The 24,516-nt window shown below is 30.4% G+C and overlaps 3 protein-coding genes across 5 annotated transcripts; 2 read left to right on the top strand and 1 right to left on the bottom strand.

The window, feature by feature from the left end:
• Positions 1-217: 217 nt before the first annotated feature.
• LOC137824310 (uncharacterized) lies at positions 218-1,497 on the bottom strand. The gene is made up of 2 exons (XM_068629889.2): positions 1,011-1,497; positions 218-753 (listed from the first exon to the last, which is right to left on the bottom strand). The coding sequence occupies exons 1-2, from the start codon at positions 1,270-1,272 to the stop codon at positions 401-403; spliced, it is 615 nt and encodes a 204-aa protein (XP_068485990.1). The 5' UTR covers positions 1,273-1,497; the 3' UTR covers positions 218-400.
• A 6,160-nt stretch (positions 1,498-7,657) lies between these two features.
• On the top strand, positions 7,658-12,300 carry LOC137826198 (phosphoinositide phospholipase C 6). Of its 2 annotated transcripts, none has more exons than XM_068632084.1 (9): positions 7,658-8,770; positions 9,044-9,240; positions 9,352-9,487; positions 9,571-9,822; positions 9,970-10,196; positions 10,459-10,576; positions 10,976-11,131; positions 11,215-11,301; positions 11,827-12,300. In XM_068632084.1, the coding sequence occupies exons 1-9, from the start codon at positions 8,417-8,419 to the stop codon at positions 12,115-12,117; spliced, it is 1,818 nt and encodes a 605-aa protein (XP_068488185.1). In that variant the 5' UTR covers positions 7,658-8,416; the 3' UTR covers positions 12,118-12,300. The 2 variants fall into 2 exon arrangements, with proteins under 2 accessions (XP_068488185.1, XP_068488186.1); XM_068632085.1 differs by having other exon boundaries at positions 8,003-8,770; positions 9,973-10,196.
• Positions 12,301-17,068: 4,768 nt separating this feature from the next.
• Positions 17,069-22,525, top strand: LOC137826601 (phosphoinositide phospholipase C 6). 2 transcript variants are annotated; one of them, XM_068632624.1, is made up of 9 exons: positions 17,069-17,579; positions 19,737-19,884; positions 19,967-20,102; positions 20,203-20,430; positions 20,520-20,740; positions 20,839-20,956; positions 21,346-21,498; positions 21,572-21,658; positions 22,050-22,525. In XM_068632624.1, the coding sequence occupies exons 1-9, from the start codon at positions 17,177-17,179 to the stop codon at positions 22,341-22,343; spliced, it is 1,788 nt and encodes a 595-aa protein (XP_068488725.1). In that variant the 5' UTR covers positions 17,069-17,176; the 3' UTR covers positions 22,344-22,525. The 2 variants fall into 2 exon arrangements, with proteins under 2 accessions (XP_068488725.1, XP_068488724.1); XM_068632623.1 differs by having other exon boundaries at positions 19,688-19,884.
• The last annotated feature ends 1,991 nt before the right edge of the window (positions 22,526-24,516 follow it).

Genomic DNA, 24,516 nt, shown 5'->3' with positions numbered 1-24,516 from the left:
CATGCATGTCCACCCCTAATATTTTTATTGATATAGGTGACCTCTAAAAAAATTTGTAAACATATATAAAGAAACAATGAATACATATAAAGAAGGATGGTGATTTTGACCTACCATCACCCATGTACCATTAAAACAAGAAAAAAAAATGTTCATTAAATTTGAGAAAGAAGACTAGAGAGTTGAGATATGAAATGATAGTGATTGAGAATATCCATAAGATATGTAAATGTATTTAATTAAAATAGATTGAAGAGTAAATAATCACATAACATTTTCATGGATCAAAATTAAACTCCACCTTTTAAAAAAATAACTGAACTCAATTAATTAATTAAGAAAGGGAAAATCATTTTGAAATTTTCATCAATAAAATAATGTGATGTACAAAGGAGGTCAGTCATTTACAAGAAAACAAACAAATATCATTTTCTTCTTTTTCTGTTTTATCTTGTAATGAAATAAAGTAAGAAGAACAAGCTCTTACACCTTCAATGTCAATTTTGTAAACCAGAAGCTTCCTTCTTTCTCTGCAACTTGTTCTGTAGGCAACAACGACATGTCCCACAGCCAAAGAACACGACCACACGAAGAGAGTTATTTGGGATCCTCTTTCTTGAACAATTGTGTCGTAGCTTAACACGTAAATAACCTTCAAGCAAACAAATATCAGAGACATCACTGAGCATAACATGGTCACTCCCAGATAAGGCCCACGTGAAAGCTTTGGCCCGTCACAAAAACTATAAACACCTGCACAAAACCCACCAATCCCAAACAGAGGAATCAATCAGAATATTGCCTTTGGCTACAAAATTAAACAGCTTTGGTATCTTTCTCTGATTATAATAAGAAACTTTATCTAAAAAAGGTTCTTTTACATTAAACCATAATGAAAGAAAAATTCAATTTTTAATTAGAAAATAATTCTAAAACCACTTTAAAAAAGTTTGATGAAGCTTAAAATTCAAAAGGGTGTTTAGAAATGGAAGATTTGAGTATGTACTTACATAAAATGAGAAGTGATCGTGCAATAGATAGAAGGGGTATGTCAATGAGAGAGTATCCAAAATGGTAGTTCTGAAAATGGGAGAAGAGAGAAGAAGAAGGGGAAAAAGCTGAGAATAGAGCTGATGGAACAAGTGCATCGGCAATGGCCAGAAGAACTGGGGCATAGAAAATAAGAAGTGAGAAAACCATTGTGATGAAGAAGAACACAATCTTCACACCCCTCAACACCCTTTTGGATTTCTCTTCCTTTGAAAAACCCATGTTCTTGATAACTTAACTTTCTTTCTGATTCCAACACTTTCTTCTGTGCTTCAAAACTATTGTGTTTATTTTTTACGAAGGGTAGAAGCACGAAGCAGATAGGAAGTAGTTCACAAGAAAAATGAAGGAAAAGCCTTAAAAGAGAGACACAATTAGAATGATGAGAACTTTAAACGCACAAAGTTAAAGTATCTATCGTTTTCTCTCCCTAACGCGGCAAGCATCACACCCAAACTATTTCCTTCGTTTCAATGCCTTTTATATGGGACGTTGAGAGGGTGATTCTCTATGAGCCATGAATCGCGTGGAAAACAATTAGGACAATTCATGATATATAAAGTTGGTTTTATGAGGTTGAATTAAGTTTAAAGTTCACTTTATAATATGACATCAGAGTCATTTCAAGTTTATCATAGCGAATGTTTGATGGGATTATCAGGCCACTCGTTATCGGACCGTTATCGGACCATCCATAATAAGTTATCTCACTTACAAAATATCACTCTCGTGTGAGAAGGTGTATTGAAGATCTCACGTCAACTAAATATGAGAACAATTCATGGTATATAAGTGGTGCAAACCTTACACATGAACAAGTTTTATGAAGTAAAATTAGATTTAAATTCACATTCTAATAGTGTTTCACAAATGTCCTTATGTGTTCATCTAAGAAAAAAATTTATTAATTATGAGCCTTCCACCATGATTGAACGCATGTAATCGCAGCTTTGGTTTTTTCTTCAACACAGTTTAAACATTTTTTATAGGTTTTTCAATAAGTATTTATAAAATTAAAACAAACAAAAAACTAAAATTAGTTTATTGTATATTAATTATGTTGCAATCTTCATTCTTTTAAAATTTAGCATGCTCTTAAAATGATAAGCATGTTAACACTAGAGTATATATACTCAAGCCAAATATACCACTTGCTTCTTAATAGGTTGTTGAATTGCTTTCATTTTGGTAAAAGTAAATTTATATTTATGTAAAGGATCGAATTAACTTTTGTAAAGTATAAGGAGATTAGTTTAGAAAATAAAATATACTTACAATGGTTAGTTAGGAAACCAATAATTAGAAATATATAAATTAATTATAATTTCAATTATTGTTTTTTTAATGAATATTTATCATTATCAAATAGTTTTTTTTTTTAAAAAAAAAAACAGTTGAAAAGCTATGAAAGAAACATACGTTTTTTAAATGTAGGTTGAATATTTGTTAACACTTTGTCCTATAAAAATTGTTAACAAGAAATAAGTCCCTTTAAAATATATATATATATATATATCATTTTCCATTTCTAAATAAAAGACTAAGTTATTTTGGATTTTTTTTCTACTACTCATGTTCTTCTTTCACATCTTTCTCAATTCTCACTATCTATTTTTATTTTTATTTTTTATGGAGCAGTTTTAAAAACTGAAAGAAAAACAAAAAAAGTTAAGACTTTCAGAAATTTCCAACTCCTCTTCCATTTTTTAATGAAAATATATAATGCAAAGTATGATATATATAAAACAAAATACACTAGACCCTACGAATTTGTTCAAATCATATTTTTCAAATTTCATCAGTAATCAGAACTCCATATTTTATTTTATTTTCAAAACTAAATTCCTTACACTATAAAATTGTTGATTCAAACAAGTATTGTATTATTTTGAAAATATGTGAATTAGTTTCTAGAAAATGAAAGAATAAGATAAACATAGTCATATTATACTAAATGCGTGTTGACCAAAGGCCAAAGATTGGTAAGAAGTAAATATAATATATTAAGGATATCGAAATTCAAAACTTGTATTGTATGGCACTGGATGATTGTGAGAGAGAAGGAACCATCTATTTGCTAAGACTTTTCCTTCCACACCAAATGTTCACCTAGTCAAATGATCCAATAATTTTATTAATTAAAATATGCATGCATTTTGTAAGAAAAATTAGTTAATTAAGGAAGATTTAATTGTTATTTGTATCCTTCTAATAATTCTAATTTTAAGTTTTATTCATTGATTTTGTTCTAATCAATTTGAGATCAGTCGACATTTGGATGAGTTTTTGGTGGTCTCCCTTTAAGCACTTTTTGAGAATGAGGGAACTTTTTCTGTGATGACACTCTGATGTAGTAAGAACATAAATATAATGAGTATAATATAAAATTTCCTCTGTTGTTTATTTGATTAGACTAGTGATCTTTTATGTAGAACGTAATCTGATATATAAATTGAATTGTAATATCTTTATCTTTAGTTATGATTATGTTATAATAAGTCAAATAAATAATCAACTATTGGCTAGACGAATAAATAAAAAATTTATTATATAAAAGAATGTATGATTTTAGTCTATGAGTTAAGTTTTGTACACTAGTCTTAATTAATTGATTATGTAATGGTGTTTCTTTCACACAGTAGTTAGGTGTGAAGGTGGAAAACATTTATTTCACAACATAAATATTAGTTTTAGACCTTCACCAGTTTTAAACTGTACAAAGAAAGAAAGTTTGAAAGTTTGTAATATCAATCTTCACCACACTAATAATGAAGTCTAGTTGTTTTCTATATTAATCTAAAATGCATACTTACATATACACATATATCATGAAGTTATTTTAACAATTTATATAAAATCATACTATCTAATATAGAAACATTGGAATAGACTGAATTTTATTATTAGTGTTGTTGATGAAGACCATGATTAATGTAATTGGATTCAATAGTTTAAAAAAAATTGTTTGTGTTTTTGTTTTTATTTAAACTGGATGCTTAGGCTATTTTATTTTATTCTGTATAAGTTTAGTCTAGTTTTCCTATTTTTTTAATTTTACATTATTTTTCATGTAATAATAACCTTTCTAAAAATATTTTTCAAAAAAACTATTTTAAATTTTTTTATCATACAACACCAATCATATAATGTATATCTAAAGGGACAGAAAAATAATTATATATTTTTGCTTCCTTTCGATCCACCGCCGAGTCAATCCCAATGAACAGCGATTCCTCCCGCCGCTGCCCCGCTACCGAACACGACGGCGTGGACGCCGACCCGTTGGTGTGGGCAGCGGTCGACGAGAGCCTCCGCGAGGTGCAGTCGATGTTGGACCGCAACCGCCGCCTGATCGAGGAGGTGAACGAGAATCAACAGTCGAGGCTCCGCCACAACATGGTCAAGAACGTGTCTCTCATTCAGGAGCTCAACGGCAACATCGCCAAGGTCCTCTCTCTCTACTCCGATCTCAACTCCAATTTCTCCGCCTCCTTCCAGAATCACCACCACCACTCCGCCGCCAACGTCGCGCGTGACAAATCGTGACACAACACGCGACTTCACTCGCTCCGTGATTCGATTCAGATTCGAATTTCGATCTACTCTGCTCTGTGTCCGTTCTTGTAATTTTCTACTGTGCAATTTTTGTTCCCTTTTTAGGAGTATAATTGAGCTATAATATCAGAGAATAACATTATATGGATTTATTAATTTTTGTAATGAATTGTCACATGAACTGAATCATGAACACCTAGTTTAATAAAGTGCATGAGTTCACCTGGTCCACTTTCCTTAAACTAATAAGTTCTCATCACCAAATCTAGCTCCAAAGACTCATACTTTACCCCTTACATCCACTTTGGGATATAAAGTTATAAAGTTAATCTAACTTATATTGAAAAAGGAGAGTTAAACTTTCACCATAACTACGTCTATTATGGAATGGTACTACATAAGGAAGGGAACACAAATTGCTATTCTGCAAGATCACAGTGTTCCTATGCTTTCTGCACAAAAAAGAGATTTTGAGGTGAAAAATAAACGAAAGAACAAATGGTACACTCCAAATATGGAAAATTTATTAGGTATTGTAAAATTACCAGCTCTTTATGATCTCAATAAACGTTTATATTAACAAGAAAGAATTTATTATACTTGATTGTATGCCATGTTAGAATTAACATAGATAATAATGTTTTGGGACTAAATGATTTTTCACAAATATAAAGTGTCCAGATAGAAGGAAAAAAGAGAAAGAAATTGATGAAAGAATGAGAAAAGAGTGAACATAGAAATATGAAGCTGCAAATAAATCCCTTGGACAATTTGCAATTGTTAAATGAACAGTTCCAGAGAGAAATTCAATTTTTCTGTGGCATATCTGCAGTTTTTATAACTGTAGCCCCATGAAGAGATCGATGAACGAAACACGATACAACAACTTGTGATGTTTTGATTGGTCTACATGGGAAGCATGATAATCGTAATTATTAACACTATTAACTAAGCACTGATAAAGTGAAAGTTAAACCCTGCTCTGCATTCTGTACATGAAGTGGATTGTGCTAAGCATATGCAATTAAGATGGCAATTCAATTACATACGCAAGTTCTTTGTAGTGCGTATAGAATTTTAGAGATATATGTTACAAATTTGTGGTGGATAATTCATTCATGCATTAAATGGTCATTATACATTTTAAGTAGCCAACATGGCATCTTTGAAGCCCTGTGGCATGTTAAAGAACGCCCTAGTTTCAACACAAAAATTGTCTCAGCAGAATGACATAAATCCGAAATCCCTCAGTTAAAACTGCGAAGCTATCACTATATTTATTCGATTTCATCAATTACCTTTTTTTTCACCATCATTGCCTTTCACATCACAGAAAAAGAAACGAATAAGGTCGTATAATTGTCTTTTAGAATTAGTTTTTTGACTTAGGACTAATAGTACCAGATTAACTTTTTCTACAGAGAATTTTTCAACATAAAACATTCCAATGTAAGACTTTACTTCAAAGAAATCAAGCATATGCCTCTTGATCCAATGGCTATCGCAACGTACTAAAACAGGTTACTATCAATGCATAAAATTAAAAACCATCTGAAATTCCTTCAAACACTTGATATGAAATTCCATTCCAAATCAACGTCCATATTGAGGACTATGATTTAGCAGCAGCAAATCAAATTGTGGAAGAAATGGTTTTTTTTTGTTTTTAATCAGCAGTGGATGAAATGGTAATCACCTAATCAAGCCAAGTTCAGGATTCAGTGATTTGATGAATAATGAAAGCAAATCTGAAATTTCTCCATCTACCTCTATCTTAAATACACTAAACACTCCCTCCAAAATCCTCTCCCTGTGGTTTTTCCTGAAAGGGTTCAGGAGGGGAAGAAGAAGAAGAGAATTGACACTGTAAAACATCAATCTAACAAAGTTTAGAATCATTGACATGAATCCTTAAGCATAATGCAAGTTGTCCGGTTGTTATTAACTTGTTCCAAGTGGACTCACCTCACTGACAACTTGAGCAGAAAGAATGTTACTATCACCAGTATCATTAATGGTTCTTTGCCCACCTTTTAGAAGGGGATTGTAATCATGGTTTAATAATACTTAACTTTGGTTTGTAAATAATTGTAAAATATAGGTACATAGTATTAATTTTACGTATATTATCTATACCTAATTCATGTCTTTTGTTTTTGTTTGGTTATACATATAGCACAGGAAGCAGTGTCTTTAATGTTGTCAGTTGTCAGTTGTCAGTCACCTATATATATATATATAAAAATATATATTTCAAATACTGTTCTTTTATTTTAACAATTTCTTTTATTTCTTTATGGAACAAAGGTGTAGTCCTTTTTTAGTGTTAGATTTTATTTATTTAATTCTATTTTTCTGTGATATTTGAAATTTTCTTTTTTTCAATTGGATATAAGTGGAGATCTGTGTGGATCTCCCGTTCTTACTTAGTTTTATAAACTTTAAAAGTTGTTGATGGTTTGAAAGGGGATTTTTTTATCAAATTTGATTTTATCCAAGTTGGAGTTATCCACACAGAAGTTTTGTGCATAGATTATGGAGTATGCAGATTAATTAATATAAATTGTGTAAGTTAAAAAATTTATGATTAGTGAGGTCATACCAATTAATCTGATTAAGTGATGCAAGGAAATTAAGTGTAGGAGATGAAGACAAAATAAAATAACATAAAGTCATCCATTATCACGTTAAAGATGAGAATCCAAAAAAGGCAGTGGAATGTGAATAATGTTAGTGGAGTCCGACTATAGCGTATAAACTACAAAATATTTATTCATATCAATGCCAAAGTTGCTAAACTATTGGCACAAAATACAGAACAAAATACTGAAAAGCCTCATTAGGAAGATGCTCAGCACAAAACCTCAGTTAATTCTAAAATATAAAAACTGATAATGAAAACAAAGCAAAGAGATAAAGAGAAAAGTCATCTAAACTTTAAACAAAAATGAATACACTGCAACAATTGAATACATTTGTACGATGATATATGCCCATGTGGTCGTGTGTACAAATATATATGTATATATATTGCCTGAAAAGAGAAACATGTGCCTAATTTTTGAAACCTTCTTGACTGAACCTCCGAGTCTCTTTCTTTTCTCAAGTCAATGTAGTCTTCTTGTTTTCTGCATAATATATTGTTAATTCAATGTGAAAACTAGTCATAGAACCAGATGCTACACGCACTACGCGTGCTTTCTGTATGTGACTCTTAATAAAGTGGAAAAAATTAAGTAGAGTCGTTAAATTTTATAGAATATGTGAAAAAAAACATTGATTGATGTAAATCTAGCAGACAGTTAAATTCTAAATCAGTTTGATTTGGCCTATGCTGACGTGAGTTTCTATTGGTCAATAAAAGAAATCTAATAATGCATAACTATTTCATGCGGAATATATGTGTCCTGAGTTTGGCTGAACACAGAACAAAGCAACTTAGATTGTCACTTTGCAATTTGTGGTCTTACGAATTTGAAATGCTTTACTAAATGACCCTTTTGGAACCACTGATTGTGGGATGAACATGTGGTTTCGTGTTCACGTTTTAACTATTTAGCTATGTTAAATATTTGGAGGAACAGTTTTTCCAAAGGAAAAACAATGGTCTTACACTCTTAAACAGTATGAGCATTTATATTCTATCAGGTACGTACTTTGAAGGCAGAAAATGAGCCGTTAGCGGAGAAGGAGAGAGGATTGCTTTTTTCTCTGAGTCTGACTCTGAGTCCACAAATTATAAATGCATGCTTTTGTTCCATAATCTCCTAGTCTGAAACGCTTTAGAGGAACACACTGAGAGGCACGAAGAATGGGAAACAACATGGCAACCCACAACGAATACAAAAGTTTATTGTTCTTTATCAGAAAGTTCAAGGTCATCGAGCCAGATCCACCTCAAGACCTTGAGGAGGCGTTTTCAAAGTTCACAGGAGGAGAGTCCCACATGTCCGTGGAGCAGCTCCACCGTTTCATGGTGGAGCACCAGGGTGAAGAGCACTACACCTTGTCGGATTCGGAAAAAGTTTTTGAGAAGGTTTTGCAGGAGAGAAAGACGTGTCAAGAAACTGTTCAGGCTGATCACAACCGAGAACATGAGATCACCCTGGATGAACTCTTCCGATTTTTGCTTCATAATGATTTCAATGCTCCCTTGAAAGCCCAGGTGAGCTCTTCCATGCATGTTTGGTCATCATGGGGAAGAGAAGTTTTTGGGTACTTGAATTATATTTCAAACCCAATCTTATACCCAAAGGACTTATTTTAACTTATTCATTAGTTAATGTAAGTTTACTGAAGAAACTTATTTCATTTCTATATTAGTCTTTAATTTATGTAGCTTCACCATCAAGAGCTTCATCTTTGCTTCCTGCTCTTCTTTCTTGTGTTTTGGTTTTAGCCTTATTTTGCTAAAATCATACACTTGATGTGATTCCAGGTACATCATGATATGGGTGCTCCATTGTCACATTACTTCATATATACAGGCCATAACTCCTATTTGACAGGGAATCAGCTCAGCAGTGACTGCAGTGAAGAGCCAATCATAAAGGCTTTGAAACGAGGCGTGCGTGTTATCGAACTTGATTTATGGCCAACTTGCTATAAGGATGATATTAAAGTAGATCATGGATGGTACATGAAGTTAATTATCAATAGGGACCCCTAAAAAAGTTTACTTTCTTGACTGATGTAGGACAGAGCATACTTATTTGATTTTTTCTTTATTCAATGGAATCAATGCAGGACTTTTACCAGTCCTGCCTCAGTGGAGAAATGTCTAGAGTGCATAAATGAATATGGTTTTGTTGCATCTCAGTACCCAGTGATCATAACCATAGAAGACCATCTTACAACAGATCTTCGAGCTAAATTTACAGAAGTAAGCATCCAATTTCATTTATGAATGTTGATACTATTCTGTTTTACTTTTTCCTTTTGTTATCATGCTTCCATGGCTTGCAGATGGTAACTCGAATATTTGGGGAAGTGCTTTATTACCCTGGGGAAGAATGCTTAATAGAATTCCCTTCACCAGAATCACTGAAAAATCGAGTCATTATATCCACCAAACCCCCAAGAGAACGTTTTGAGTCCAACCAAATCAAGGACAATAGCATCAGTCCTTTACTGAATGAAAGTGAATCACCTGAAGAGGAATCATTCGGAGATGCATCTCCAAACTCCAGTAGGAACGAAGTAGAGACTGAGGACACAGTGAGACTAAGATATTTGTTAAATTGTTAAATTTTGTAATGTTACTTTGAATGTTATTGGAGATAATTTCTAATTATTTACAAGTGCAAAATCTTCTACAGTGTATCAAATTTAAGCTCTAAAATTATTGAGCTTTTCTGTGTGTAGCAGAATGGCAGTGATCGTGATGAGGGAAGCATAAGTGCAAGCGAATATGACCAGAAACCATATCTGGAGTGTTCACCTGATTACAAACGCATAATTACTATCCATAATAGGAAACTGAAGGGTTGCCTGAAGGAGAAATTGAGAACTGAAGGTGAAGTTAGACGCCTAAGTTGGAGTGAGAATACTCTTGAAAAGGCTTCAGAATCGCATGGAGCAGATATTCTTAGGTACTTGTCATTCTAACAGAAAAAAGTAATCCAAACCGACTTTAACTTGTGTATAAGCTATTTATTATCTTGCAGAGAAATTTATTTTCTCTTTTAAGCATTTACTGTGAAAATTATCCAAACATGCCCGTAATTTATAGTTTCAGCTACAAGGATGACTTTCATTATACATCTTTTCTTGTTATTTTCTTCAACAGTTAACACTTATAGTAGGCTAGGTAGTTATCTGTGACTTGTCTGATTCAAGCTCTTACTTTTCCAGGTTCACACAGAAAAATATCCTCAGGGTTTACCCGAGTGCAATGCGTGTCAAATCCACAAATTTCAAGCCACATATTGGGTGGATGTATGGGGCTCAGATGGTTGCATTCAATATGCAGGTTAGGGAACTATGACCAAGGCTAACTTTTTCAAATAAATAAAGGTTTTTGGATTTTGGAATTTTTAGAGTGTTGCTTCTTGTGTTTTCATGGAGTAGTAGTGGGTAACCTAGTGAAACCTGAATCACATCTTTCAGCTGTTTTCTGTTGTGCACCAATCCAATATGCACTTTGAAAATTGAATGGGTTTATAAGTAAATATATGTCTAATACAACTGTATCAAAATTCAAATGAATCACATCTTGAATCCTTCTCCTAGAAATAGATGATACTTTGTGCAATTAGAAGTATTGTGCCTTGAACATTTTTTCGAAGACATGTACATTAAGTTCATTTGCTTGTTGCCTTTGCCAAGAATTCTAACCTTCTACAGTTCTACCATTTTTCCTCCCCAATAGGGCCATGGCAAATCGCTGTGGTTGATGCAGGGAATGTTCAGGGCAAATGGAGGATGTGGTTATGTAAAGAAACCTCAAATTCTAATGCAGAAGCATCAATGTGGCAATGAGTTTGATCCTGCAAGGATACAGTCAGTGAAGAAGAAGACATTAAAGGTAACCATTCATCATTCAATTATGCAATGCACATTCTTTTGTTAGGTGATATTTATATGCTATGTTGTCATGTCCAATAACAGGTTAAAGTATACATGGGACATGGATGGAGCTCAGATTTCACCCCTACATACTTTGATAAGTTCTCTCCGCCAGACTTCTTCACTAAGGTCAGTTGAAGGTCTAATGTGTTTCCCTTAGAACTTGATGTTGGATGCTTCATCGTTGATCATGAATGTTGTAAACTCAATGTTGGATCCTCTTAATAAGTTCTCTCAATGTTCTTCTTTGTCTCTCCTTTTGACAGAATTAAAAACCATGCAATTAACTTTCCTTGTTAGTGCCTCCAATGACCTTGTTTGTTTGTGTAACTAATCTCTTATATTTTCCTCAATTAGTAGCACATGTACATCAGTATCTTTTACTATATAATCATTTCTTTATTCTGGCTTTTCTTACGTGGTTATACATTCATCTCAACATTTTCATTTTCACTGCTCTCTCTTTTCTCTGATTATCCTTTTAATGTCCAACATTCACTACCAGAAAAGCCTAAAGATGCACATACTCTTATGTTCTGAACTTTTGATTCGATCCTATTTACTCCTCTCAACCAGAAACTTTGAGAGGCTATTTTCACCAGATAAAAGGAAGAAACAAAAAATTGTGTGTATCTTATTGTTGTTGTATGACAGATCCGTGTTATTGGAATGCCTGGTGATGTTGCAAAGAAGAAAACAAAGGTCATGATGGACAACTGGTTTCCTGTTTGGAATGAAGAATTTGAATTCTCTTTAAGTGTTCCAGAGCTTGCACTGCTGCTGATACAAGTAAAGGACAAAGATCAGGGAAGGGATGACTTTGCTGGGCAGACATGTTTACCAGTGTCAGAGTTAAAACATGGATTTCGCTCTGTGCCTTTATACAACAGAAAGGGAGAGAAATTTAAATCTGTAAAGCTCTTGATGCGATTTCAGTTTGAATGAATTGTACAAAATAGAGATCACTCATCTTGGATATACCCTTCACCTCTAACATTGCATGCTTTCAACACATAATTGCTTCTCATGATTAATCACTGAACAGTTGAACAGTTTATACTGCATATTTGCATATTTTGGACTTCCTCAAAGCAAAGCAAAAAGCAAACTAAGGTTATTTCACCAAAATGGTGCAATTTGCTTTCAGTATCATTGGAATGGGAAAAAAAATATCACTATGGATAAGTTGTGCTAGAAGGAAAATAAAAAGGTCTTGTCATGATAGAACGATTTGAATATAAAATAAAATTGGAGAAAATCATATTTGGACATGGAGGGTGCTAAATTTAAGTTGTACGAATTCAATACAAAACAAAAACAAATAAACTCGTCCGTAGTATAATGACTTCATTTGTATTTCTCTTACACTGGATTAGTCGTTTTCCATACAAACCAGCTACAACTACAACTAAATTTGTATCTGACTTCATTTATACGCTGGAGTGATGTCACACCGACAAGAAATGATGTCACACCGACAAGAAATGATGTCACACATATACAAATATTAGTATGATACTCGTAAGATACATTAATTTTCTAAAGACATAATTTTAAAAATAAAAAATACATTAATTTTTTAAAAATTTAAATTTATTGTATAAAATTTTATTATGATTATAAAAATAAAAAACAAATATTTTGAACCAGTCATAAAAAGTATTTTTCTGTAAAAAAAAACTGAAACATACTTAATAACATAAATATTTATTATTAATTTATATAATTTATAATTATATGATATATAGATCTATTTTTTTTATCTTATATTTTAAAAATTATACACATATTTTTATATTGGTGTCTGTCTTATATGAGTATTCGTGTGCTACATAGTTTAATAATAGCTTAGTAGAGTGGTAATAATTTATTTTAGTGGTTTCATTATTTTCCTATTATTATTTCCATTATTACACTTGTTTTGATGAGAGTTTCAATGAAAGAAGAAGAGTACCATAAAAAGGATGGAAAACAAGGGTGGGTAATTCGGCTCCACTTTTCCTATTTTTCTTTATTGTTTTCCTAAATGATTAATGCTTGCAGACACTGCTTTTGAATTTTTGTTGGCTTTAATAAGATTCTGTCCACTTGTAGTTTTTTTTTTCAAATTACATAGTTATTTTAGTGGTCAGAAAACAAAGTCACAGACAACAATGAAGTTAATAGATGTGATACAATTTTAATATAAAAAAAACCAAAATTATTACATTTATATTCCGTTTCAATTATTTTTTGACATTCATATAATTTCAATTATATATCAATTAAAATATTCTTTTCATATTAAAGTCATTTTAATTTGATATAATTTATTTATTTTTCTTCTACTCACAATAAAATCATGCATAGCGATTTACTCAAAATAAAATCTTACATAAATATAACGATTTACTCAACATAAAACGATGTTGGTTTACACAACTTATTCATATTTATAATTTATTATTTTGACTATTCTAATAATATTGAGAGGGAATTGCATGATTTTTGTAAAAAACCCAAACCACCTCCTTTACTTCACACTAATATTTTTACCCTTTTTAGTGGTTTAAGTAGGGCTACCGAAAAAGAATATATATCTTCTATAAGGAATTCCTTATAGAAGATTAAAGAGAATTACGAAAATACATTGCAATAAAAAATTATTTAAGACATTAAGGAAAAATCAATGTAAAAGAAAAATCAATGCTTTTTTTATATGCAGTTAATATTTATTTTAATATACGACAAATATCTTATTAGGTTATTTAAATTTATATATAATTCTATTATTTTGAAACAAATAAATCTAATTATCAATGATTATTTATTTTCAAACAAACAAATATATCCATTTTCTAACCATATATTTAAAACAAAAATTATGAAGGGAAAAAAACCTTCCACCAAATATTGTGTTGGACCAAAAAATTGGTCAAATGCGTAATGGGTAATCATCTTCCTCATCCTTGGGAATGTGTTTTTTCATATGATCTCTTTCTAGGAAGCGAAATTGTACTTGGAAAATAATAGCGAAAGCAATTAAATAAGCTTTTTCTTATAAAAATGGAGAAACACAACCATAATAATACCTAAATATAAAAATTTTTTAAAAAATAGAAAAGGAACTGACTGGTCATTAATTATATTATATTAATAAGATGTATAGGATTTTATGACATAGTAATATAGTTATATATTTTAATCTTCTATGAAAATTATATTTTCTATTAAAGATTTTTTTTAAAAAAAAAGGTGAACGAAGGGGCATGAATAGCATTTCAAAATCAAATGTTTGGAATTACTTTTACTATTGCAACTGTTACAGTTCACACCACTTTTTTATTAAGGTGTTGTTTGGATTTGGTGACTTGAACCACCAAATTTATAATTTATAAGAAAATGCTTTAGTGTATTTATGAGAATTATAATTATTTCATCGTTTAACTTACTCTTTAATGCTTTGTTTGGATGAGATAGTGGAAATGAGGAGTGAATTTGAGATGATTTGAAGAGAAAGTGTAAAGAAAGTTAAGGTATTTGAATTAATTAAGGTAAATAAAGTGGAAAGTGTAACGAAAATTTGTGAAAGTTTGTGAGTGATGTGATAGGTATAATTGAAATTATATTTTTTTAAATCGATAAGAATGTAAGTTTACAAATTTATCTTTATATCTAAAATTTGTTAAAAAATTAATTTTATTTATTTATTTATAAATTATAATTATTTTAATTAAAATATTATTTAAATATTTATAATTATAAATATTTGATAAAAAATTATTTTTACATTAAATATATTATTATTTTTATCTTTATTTTTTGTAATTAATATAATTATTATATAAATTTATTTCTATATTATTAAAAAGTATTTATTATTATTATTATTATTATTTATATTTATAATTTATTATATATAATATGATTAATTATGTTATTTTATAATAATTATTTTTTATAATTTTATATTTAAATTATAAATAATAATAATAATAATTTAAATGTAAAATGAAAAGAATAAGGATAAGAAAATAAATTGTAATTAATTAATTAAATAAATATATATTTATTTAGTAAATTGTGACTTTCTTCGCAATCTAGCAAAGAAAGTTTTGATTGAAAAAAAAAATCAATTTTCGTGTGTTTTTGTTGTATGTGTATTGATTTTCACAATTTCTTCTTTCCATTCTGAAACAAACAGGACGTAAATGTCATGAAAGTAAAAAAAATATATTTTATTTTTAATTTCAAGTTTTTTAGTGGTTTAATAATTCTTAAGACGTTTTTTTAAATAGTAACTATTTTTATACGAAGAAAAAAAATAGAGTATAATATAAACTTTTAATTAGTAAAATTATTTTTATATTATTTATTTATTTATACTCGTACAAATAAGCTTAGAGAGATCATTATGTTTATTCAGGCCAATCAAACCACAAATAATTTTTATTCTATTTTCTTTTTTTCATTTATTTCTTTCATTTTCTTGTTTTTTACTCTTAATCTAAATAAATTATTAATATATAAATTTATTTTTAAATATTCATTTTATTCTCTTAAAAAAAATCCATATATATAAATACACATATAGTTACGATAAGAACGAGTTAAAAAGTGTATAGGTTTGATTAACTCATATCATTCTCAAAATAAAAATTCATCCACATTCTTATCTCGATATTATGAATTTTTTTGTCTCATTCTCGTTGTTACAAATATCATTTAAATATTTTTTTATAAAAAATATAAAAATCACACCAAATGACATGATATTATCATGTATTCAATGTCAAAAGAATATACATTTTCTTTTCTCAAATGTTAAATATCAAGAAAAAAATATAATTGTATAATTCTCAAATGAGAGTATCAAATAATAATTGGATAAAGGTCAAATAATTATAAATGGAAGTAAAAATAATCAAATGTATAACCTATTAATAAGTTACAAAACTAAGTACCAAACAAAAGTTAATATAAGTTTTTATGTTGCCTAATAAATTAAAGGTGTTTTAATAATTTAAAACAAGGACAAAGATGAGAATGGTGATATGTATTGGGATGTGTATGAGGATGGGACAAATATGTACGTACACATTCTCATCTCCATATGAGGTATCAGTCATATCCAAACTCATACTCGTATTCAGATAATGTCCACAAAACGAGTTATTTGTCATCCATACACACACAAAATTTATTTGAGTGGTATAAGATGATTTTAACAAATAAAAATCTATATTTTAAATGTTTAATACAATTATTTACTTACAAGTTAAATTTAAAACATTTAGTTTAGTGAAAAGTTATTAAAATAGTTTGTATCAATTGATATATAAATTAATATGTTATTTTAATTTCAATCTTGATTATGTAATTTTGTTGATTTGAGAATTAATGATTTGATATTTAGAGATAACTAAATAAATCATAACAAATGCATTGTTATTTCTTTAAACTTGAATGTTAGGTTTTAAGTTGACATTTTAAATGTTTGATTTTGAAATAATGTTAATTTTTTAGTTGAATTTAGGTTGTTATGTTCTACTAGAGTAATATCAACTATTGCATGAAATTTATGTTTTGTATGTGTTAATTAGTACACTTTAAACTTATTTGACTGTTTAGAATATGTAAAATTGGATGATTGAATGGTTAAATAATTCTCCTAGATTCTTAGACTTTCTGGTTTTCTTTTTCACAATTTCAGCAATGATTAGTTTAATTTTGCTAAAGAAACAAAACTTAAAAGCAAATTTAACATTCATTCAACGAAATTAATAGTTGCTTAGGAATTTAGTAGTGGCAAGTTAAATAATACGAAACAACATAATTTTTGTAAGTATTTATTTAATTAGTTTAAATATTAATTAATGAATTAAGAATTGAGTTTTAATTAATGAATTAAAAAAGTGTGGCTAAAGTGTAAACAGTGGATCCCTGTTAAATCGCATGCCATTTATGGGACTTCTCTCTGTCTCTCAAAATCCCCAACTCCAAACTTTCATCCATTAATCCATTAATGTTTCATACCCATCGCTTTTTCATCTTCTTCTTCCTTCTCTCCGTCAAATCATTCACTGAATGTAACAATGGCCTCCGTCACCTACAGCTACAAAATGTTCAAGTACTTCAACCGGACCTATGCCATCTCCGAGCAGGCCCCTCCCCCGGACGTCAAGGACGCATTCTCCCTCTTCGCCGACGGCGCCGACTCCATGTCCGCCGACCAGCTCCTCCACTTTCTGCACGATCACCAACTCGAATCGGACTACACAGAAGAGGATTCCAACCGCATCGTGGAAACCGTCCTGCAATCGCGCGCACAAAACACCGAATGCGACTCCGAGAACACCGGTCTCACGCTCGACGAGTTCTTCCGCTTCTTGTTCCTCGTCGATTTCAACGATGCTCTCAAATCCCAGGTCCCTCTCTCAAACACGTGCAACTATAACAAAAACGTTTCTCTTACCTTCTTTCTTTACCTTTTCATATTATCATTTTGTCACGTTGTTTGTTAGCTTATTGTTAATGTTCTGTTGAGATTTTCATGAACAGGGTTTGATTAAAATAGTTAGATTTAATTAATATTTTAATGCCCGTGACTTTCTCAACTCTCACATCAATTAGAACGTGAGGAAACTAATATTAAAAAAAAAAACTAACAAGAAAGGCTAGAACATGAAAAGAGATTGCTTGTATTAGGAGGAAGGGATTAGTTAAACCAAATCATTAACCAATGTAATCTAAAAATGCTTTAACAGGGATTTATTTTATTTTTAAGTTAAATTTATCCAATTGGTGCAATTTTTCTTCAATTGCATCTTTCAAAAAAATTTGAACATGTCTCAGGGTTTCTATGTGTTTTAGATCACACATAATTTTAATTAACATAATATAGCTCTATTTTTATCACAATTTCAGTTCAATGGTTATTGAAGTTAAACTCCTACAAGAATGAAATTACTTATAATTTTTTAGTGTTCTTAAACCATTAAAAATCTCTGCTTTTCATTTTAACTAAGCTAGTTTAAGTAGTTAGACAAGGTTAAGTGAGGAAAGAGTGATAAGAAAATAGATATGAAAGATTATATCTAAAACATTCTTTACATATACTTAAAAGGTTGATAACATATTGATTTTTTTTTTTTAAAGTTACACATTTGAATAAAATTGAAGAAAAGTTTCACCTATTAGAATAAATTTACCGATTTCAGAACAGGTATATGAAATAGAACTATCGATTCGGAAGATACATACTTTCGAAATTATTTTTGAGAGAAAAATACACAGAAAAAAACATATTTCTATTATCTCTGTTCAAGGGATTAGAGTTAGGAAAAAGCTTTTAAAAGGATAGTGATTATCACGAGGATATTTGTATATTCTGTTGGATTATTGAATGTTATACTAATTTACATTTGTAATTATTTAACTTCTTTTTACTGGACAAAGATGAGAAAGAAAAGGACAAATGGAAAAGTTAATACAACATACAAAAAATGGGAGAGCCGTTTTAATAACTTTTTAAAACACATAGAATTTAGCTTTCAAACCATTCCTTTGAGTTATATCACAATAAGGGTTGGCCTGTAGTATCCATTCTGTAAAAAGTAGGTTGGGTAATTTTATGTAAGATTTGTGGATTAATTTTGTCAACTCACTTTGTATAATGTTTGGCCTATTATCTTGTGGATTTGACTGTTTAAGCAAAAAAATTTAAAAAAATAAAATATAAATATTGTATTAATGATTTATTTTAATGTTTTATATAGTTGTATCTTATGAATTTATAATTGATAATAAAATTTATTTTTTATAAAAAAAATTATATCTAAATTACTATAAAATTATAATAATTAATTCTCAGAGTATCTTGACCTCAAAAACATTTTTATTATTATTTCAAATCAATAGCATTAAAATATAGTAATTTTTTTATTATTAATTACATGAATAAACCCGTCCCATCATTAACCCTCCACACTTTTTTTAAGCACATTTATTTTATGCGTTTTGAGTCCACATAGACCAACCCAAGTGATTGCACCCGCATTAGCCTGCTTAAGTTGCCATCCGTATTTTTAGTCTTTTTATTTCAAAGGGACACACAGGTTGGAATAGGTGTGAAGTGTTACATCACATTATTTAACCTAGCAAAGACTAACTTATTATACACAACACTTTAAAAAAACTTGTCTTGAATACTTAATTTAGTCAATTAAAGTGTAATTTTGTTTCACTGTAGTCATAATATTTAAATAATTAAAATAAATACTCTACAAATAACTTTTATCTTCTGTAGTTCTTTTCTTATTTCATGTACATATTATTATTAAATTTGATATCTTCATTTTGTTATTAAAATACAATTTAACTTATAAGGATAAAAATCATCTATCCTATCCTCATGTATTAAAGCCAATTTATAATGACACTAGAAAAACGAGTATATACCTATTCTGTAGTGTTGTTATTTGAATGTAAGTTTTTTTTATATCTTCTTGACTATATGAATGATATGTCATGCCAGGTACATCATGATATGAATGCTCCGTTGTCACATTATTTCATATATACAGGGCACAATTCCTATCTGACTGGGAATCAGCTGAGCAGCGATTGCAGTGATGTGCCAATCATAAAGGCTTTGCAAAAAGGTGTGCGAGTAATTGAACTAGATTTATGGCCAAATTCAACTAAAGATGATATCGACGTAGTTCATGGAAGGTGCTGATCTTTTATACATTTCAGACATTCATGGTGCAATTTATATAATCATCTGCTTTCAACATTTTCTGAAATATTTCAGGACACTTACTGCTCCTGTCTCACTTATCCAATGTTTGAAGTCCATAAAAGAGTATGCTTTTGTTAAATCTGAGTACCCACTAATTATAACTTTAGAGGACCACCTTACACCATTTCTTCAAGCTAAAGTTGCAGAGGTAAGGTCTATTGTTAACCCCTTCCCAACACACAGAAAGAATCTTACTTCCAAGTTCCTATTTGTGTAGGCATTGAACGCAAATTTAATCTTATTTGCAGATGGTAGCTCAAGTATTTGGAGATCTGCTATATTATCCTGAGACGGATCTTCTCACAGAATTTCCCACACCAGAGTCGGTGAAAGGTCGAATTCTTATATCAACCAAACCACCAAAAGAATATCTTGAATCCAAGCCATTCAAGGATAGTGACAGTGAGAGGGAATCAATTGATGAAGGAACATCATCGCCAGGCATTATCACTGAATTGGAAGTTGCTGATGAAAAGGTGAGCATAAAGACGGATTAGTTTCTTGTTGGATTTACATTTATAAGCTCTGCATGCTCATGTCATCTTTTCCCCCCCTAACCGGATAGTCCGATGGAAATGATCTTGATGAGGAAAGCTTGAATGCCCGTGATAAAAAACCAGACCAACAGAGTATATCAGAGTACAAACGTTTAATTACAATCCATGCTGGGAAGCCAAAGGGTAATGTAAAGGACCACTTAAATGTTGTTGGGGGTGTAAAGCGCTTGAGCTTGAGCGAGCAGGAACTTGAAAGGGCTTCTATCGCTCATGGATCAGATATTGTTAGGTATCCTACGTAGTACATAGTACTGCTAACTGCAAATACATACTACTCTTTATAGTTGAAAGCTTGTTAAATAAGGTGGTTGCATTTTATGCTTCAAGGTATACACAGAAGAATATTATCAGGGTGTATCCAAAGGGAACACGTGTTACCTCCTCAAATTACAGGCCACATATAGGATGGATCTACGGAGCTCAGATGGTGGCATTTAACATGCAGGTGAGGGATTTATGACCAAGGTCGTTTCAAATAAAAGGCTTATCCCCTAGTCTTTATGCACTCTACAGCATATGGTCCATGTGCAAATTGTTGTTATACAGTTTATCTATTTGAATACTTGGATGTTTAGGAAACTGGTGAATCTTGGCTGCATCTTCGGGCCAATTTCTGTTGTGGAGCAAGGTTGATGCATATTGATTTATATTTTTTACATTTAATTCGTTGCTGTACAGTGTACACTATTTCAATGCTATATAGATTTTGTGAAAATTTTCTTAGTAAGGTATTTTGTTAATAGTGATATGCCAGTAACTAGTATGATCTAATTTTTATTTTGTTTTTATGCATCCTTTGATGCTAACATTTTAGCATGTCATTTTCTATATCAGGGGCACGGAAAATCACTCTGGTATATGCAGGGGATGTTTAGAGCGAATGGCGGGTGTGGTTATGTGAAAAAACCTTCATTTCTGATAGAACAAGGCCCAGATGATGAGGTTTTTGATCCTAAAAAACCAATGCCAGTGAAAAAGACATTGATGGTAAGATACTATTTGAAAAGGAAACCAATTGATTTTGTGACATACTTTAAACTTCTCCCCTGTCAACCTATAGGTAAAAGTGTTTTTGGGAAACGGGTGGAGCACAGATTTCAGTAAAACACACTTCGATACATTCTCTCCGCCAGACTTTTACACAAAGGTGAGTTCGATAAGTTTGCTAGTATTGCAGATTAGGATTAGTAATCAGTCAGTAGATGGACATGTGTGATGAGATGGTTTTTGCGATTAAACTTGAAAAATTGGTCGTAGTCATCGTGTTTCGATATTGATTGATACCCTTCCAACTAGTGACTGGGATGAACTTTGTTAATATAATTGTTATAAACCCTTCAACTTTTATAGTATCTCTATACAAGTGCATTTCACCATATGCATGGGTTTATATACCTTGAAGAGAAGACTGTACAGTTTCAAGATTGTGTAAAAATGATCATTAGAAACCCCTTTTTGTCTGTAATGAAGTTGTCAATGGCAAAAATGACAGAAACAAAAATATGTTATACTTATTATTTAATTACTCTATGTACCAGGTTTGCATTGTTGGAATACCCGCTGATCGAGTGAATAGGAAGACCAAGATAATTTATGATGATTGGTTTCCCGTTTGGGATGAAGAGTTTGAATTTCCTTTGTGTGTTCCAGAACTAGCTTTGCTCTGGATAGAGGTTCGAGAGTATGATAAGCATGAAAAGGATGACTTTGGCGGGCAAGCATGTTTCCCAGTCCCTGAGCTAAGATCTGGTTTCCGGGTAGTCCCACTATTTGATGAGAAGGGCGAGCAATTGAAAACTGTAAAGCTTTTAATGCGGTTTCAGTTCAAATGAACTACAAGATTAGCCAATTACTTAGTAGGCATGTAACATGGTTTCATATTCCTAGGTGGTTTTTCTTTTTATTAGTGACTAGGTTTCATCGAGAAAGATTGTTGTAACTATAGATTATCTTCATCTCTAACTGTTTTAAACAATATTATGAGCTTAAGAGGTCATCTAACTTATTTTCTTCACCTTCAGCACAACATAAACATATTAGCACCTTAGTTTTTACATCATGTGGTGAGAGTCATGTAAGTTTTAAGGTGTATGCTGATTGAACCCGAGACCAGAAAGACATAATATAGATATGAGAATTTGATGTCATACCCTCACAATGATGTTGATAAATAAATCAGTTGACAGATGTTTGTCAACACAGTCACACAAGGTGGCATATGCCACCTTTCTACTGACACAGTCAAGTATATGCAATATGACGAGGGAGATTGTGGATGGTGAATCTCTCTCCATGTTAGTGGACATGTCTCATCACAATTCATCCATTCATTCAGCCTGCAACTCTTTTGGAGGAGACCCTTGCTTTGCCCTTTGTATTTGGATATTCTAGTAGATTCATATATCGTTACATACGAATCCGAAAATAAACAAGACATTGTTTGATTTGAATTTTGAAACTCTATCACGTTTTTTACTTATAAGATATTTCGGTGACTTAAAAGATCAAGTTAAGAAAGAAAAAGTATATAAATTATTCTTAATCTCAATTTCTAAAAGCAAGAAGTATATAAATTGTTCTTAATCTCAATTCCTAAATTATGTAAGATTATTGGACATACCAAAACATAATTTAATAATATATATATATAAACACAACGTAACTATAACTTCTATAAAAAAATTATACAAAAAATATATTTATCAAAAATAAGAAAATATAACATGTGACAATTGTTTATCACAAATGCATGATTCTCTGTATGCATGCTAGGTATGTAAACTTGTATAGGTCTCAATTATTCAAGCTTTTCCATGCTTCAAAAGTAGGATCATTATGTTGCGAAACAATAATACTCCCATCAATGAGTTTTAGCTTGTTTTTTAATAAGAGAGCATGTCTCATATTTCTGATCCAAGAGTAATAGTTGGTCTCATTAAGAGGTGTAAATCACACCTAGATTCTCTCTAGGATGGAAATAATAAAGATTGAAATGGTTCAAACAGTGATTCAGGATTATGTTTTAGTGATTGATGACTCCATGAATGAAGGAAGAAAGAAAAAAACAATATATATAAGAAAAACATGAAGAAACAAGAATGGTACACGAAAGGAAAAAAAAAAGACAAAAGCTTAAAAAGCTTAAAAAGAGTAGACTTTAACTTAATCTAATACCATATTAAATATTCTACCCATATGTAACAAATGTACCATAACAAAGAAAATCCAAAAAAAACACAAAACAAGAAACAGAAAAAAATAAAGATAAAATTATCTTAATTTCTCGCAAAAAATATATATATAACAATATATATGCAATATATCGGTAAATCATAACATATTAAAAAAAATACTAATAAACAATATATCTTAACATATTATTTCATCTTTGATTTTATTTCATTGGTTTTTGTCTCGGTCTGTTATTTTTTTTTTATTAAATTTTTTATTGAATCATTTATATATATATATAGGAACAAATTATTATATGAAAATAATTTTTCATTATAACTTTCGTACATCAAAATGATCCATTATGAATAAGAATAATTCTTATTAAATCACGATGAATATAATAGGAAGTCTAAATCAATCTATATGGGAAAAAATAGTATTTTCATTATTCAGAAACAATAATAATTTTATGATTTTCTTCAAATTAATCTACCCGTTACAAATGAGATGTTATCAAGTCTAGTTCTCGTTAAAGAAGTTTCATAAATAAATAGGATTTGAAATCCAATATTAAATATGGATTAACATAACATTCACTTCTTGTTTTCTTATATATATAGTTATGTGCATATCTCATAATTGTCAAAATATCTTTCTTAACCATCAAAACACTTTGAAACTATCAAAAGAGTATAACCTAAATGTCTTCTATCAAATAGAAATAAACAATAGAATAAAATAGAACTAAACAATAGAATAAAATACACATTGTACTTGTATATAAAATATCGTAATCTCATACAATGCATGATTAAACATTTATTATACTCG

The sequence above is a fragment of the Phaseolus vulgaris genome, chromosome 8 (assembly GCF_051622355.1).
Source record: "Phaseolus vulgaris cultivar YP4 chromosome 8, ASM5162235v1, whole genome shotgun sequence".
Lineage (NCBI taxonomy): Eukaryota > Viridiplantae > Streptophyta > Magnoliopsida > Fabales > Fabaceae > Phaseolus > Phaseolus vulgaris.
Note: the sequence above shows the minus strand (reverse complement) of the source record. Positions and strands in the feature narration are given on the sequence as shown.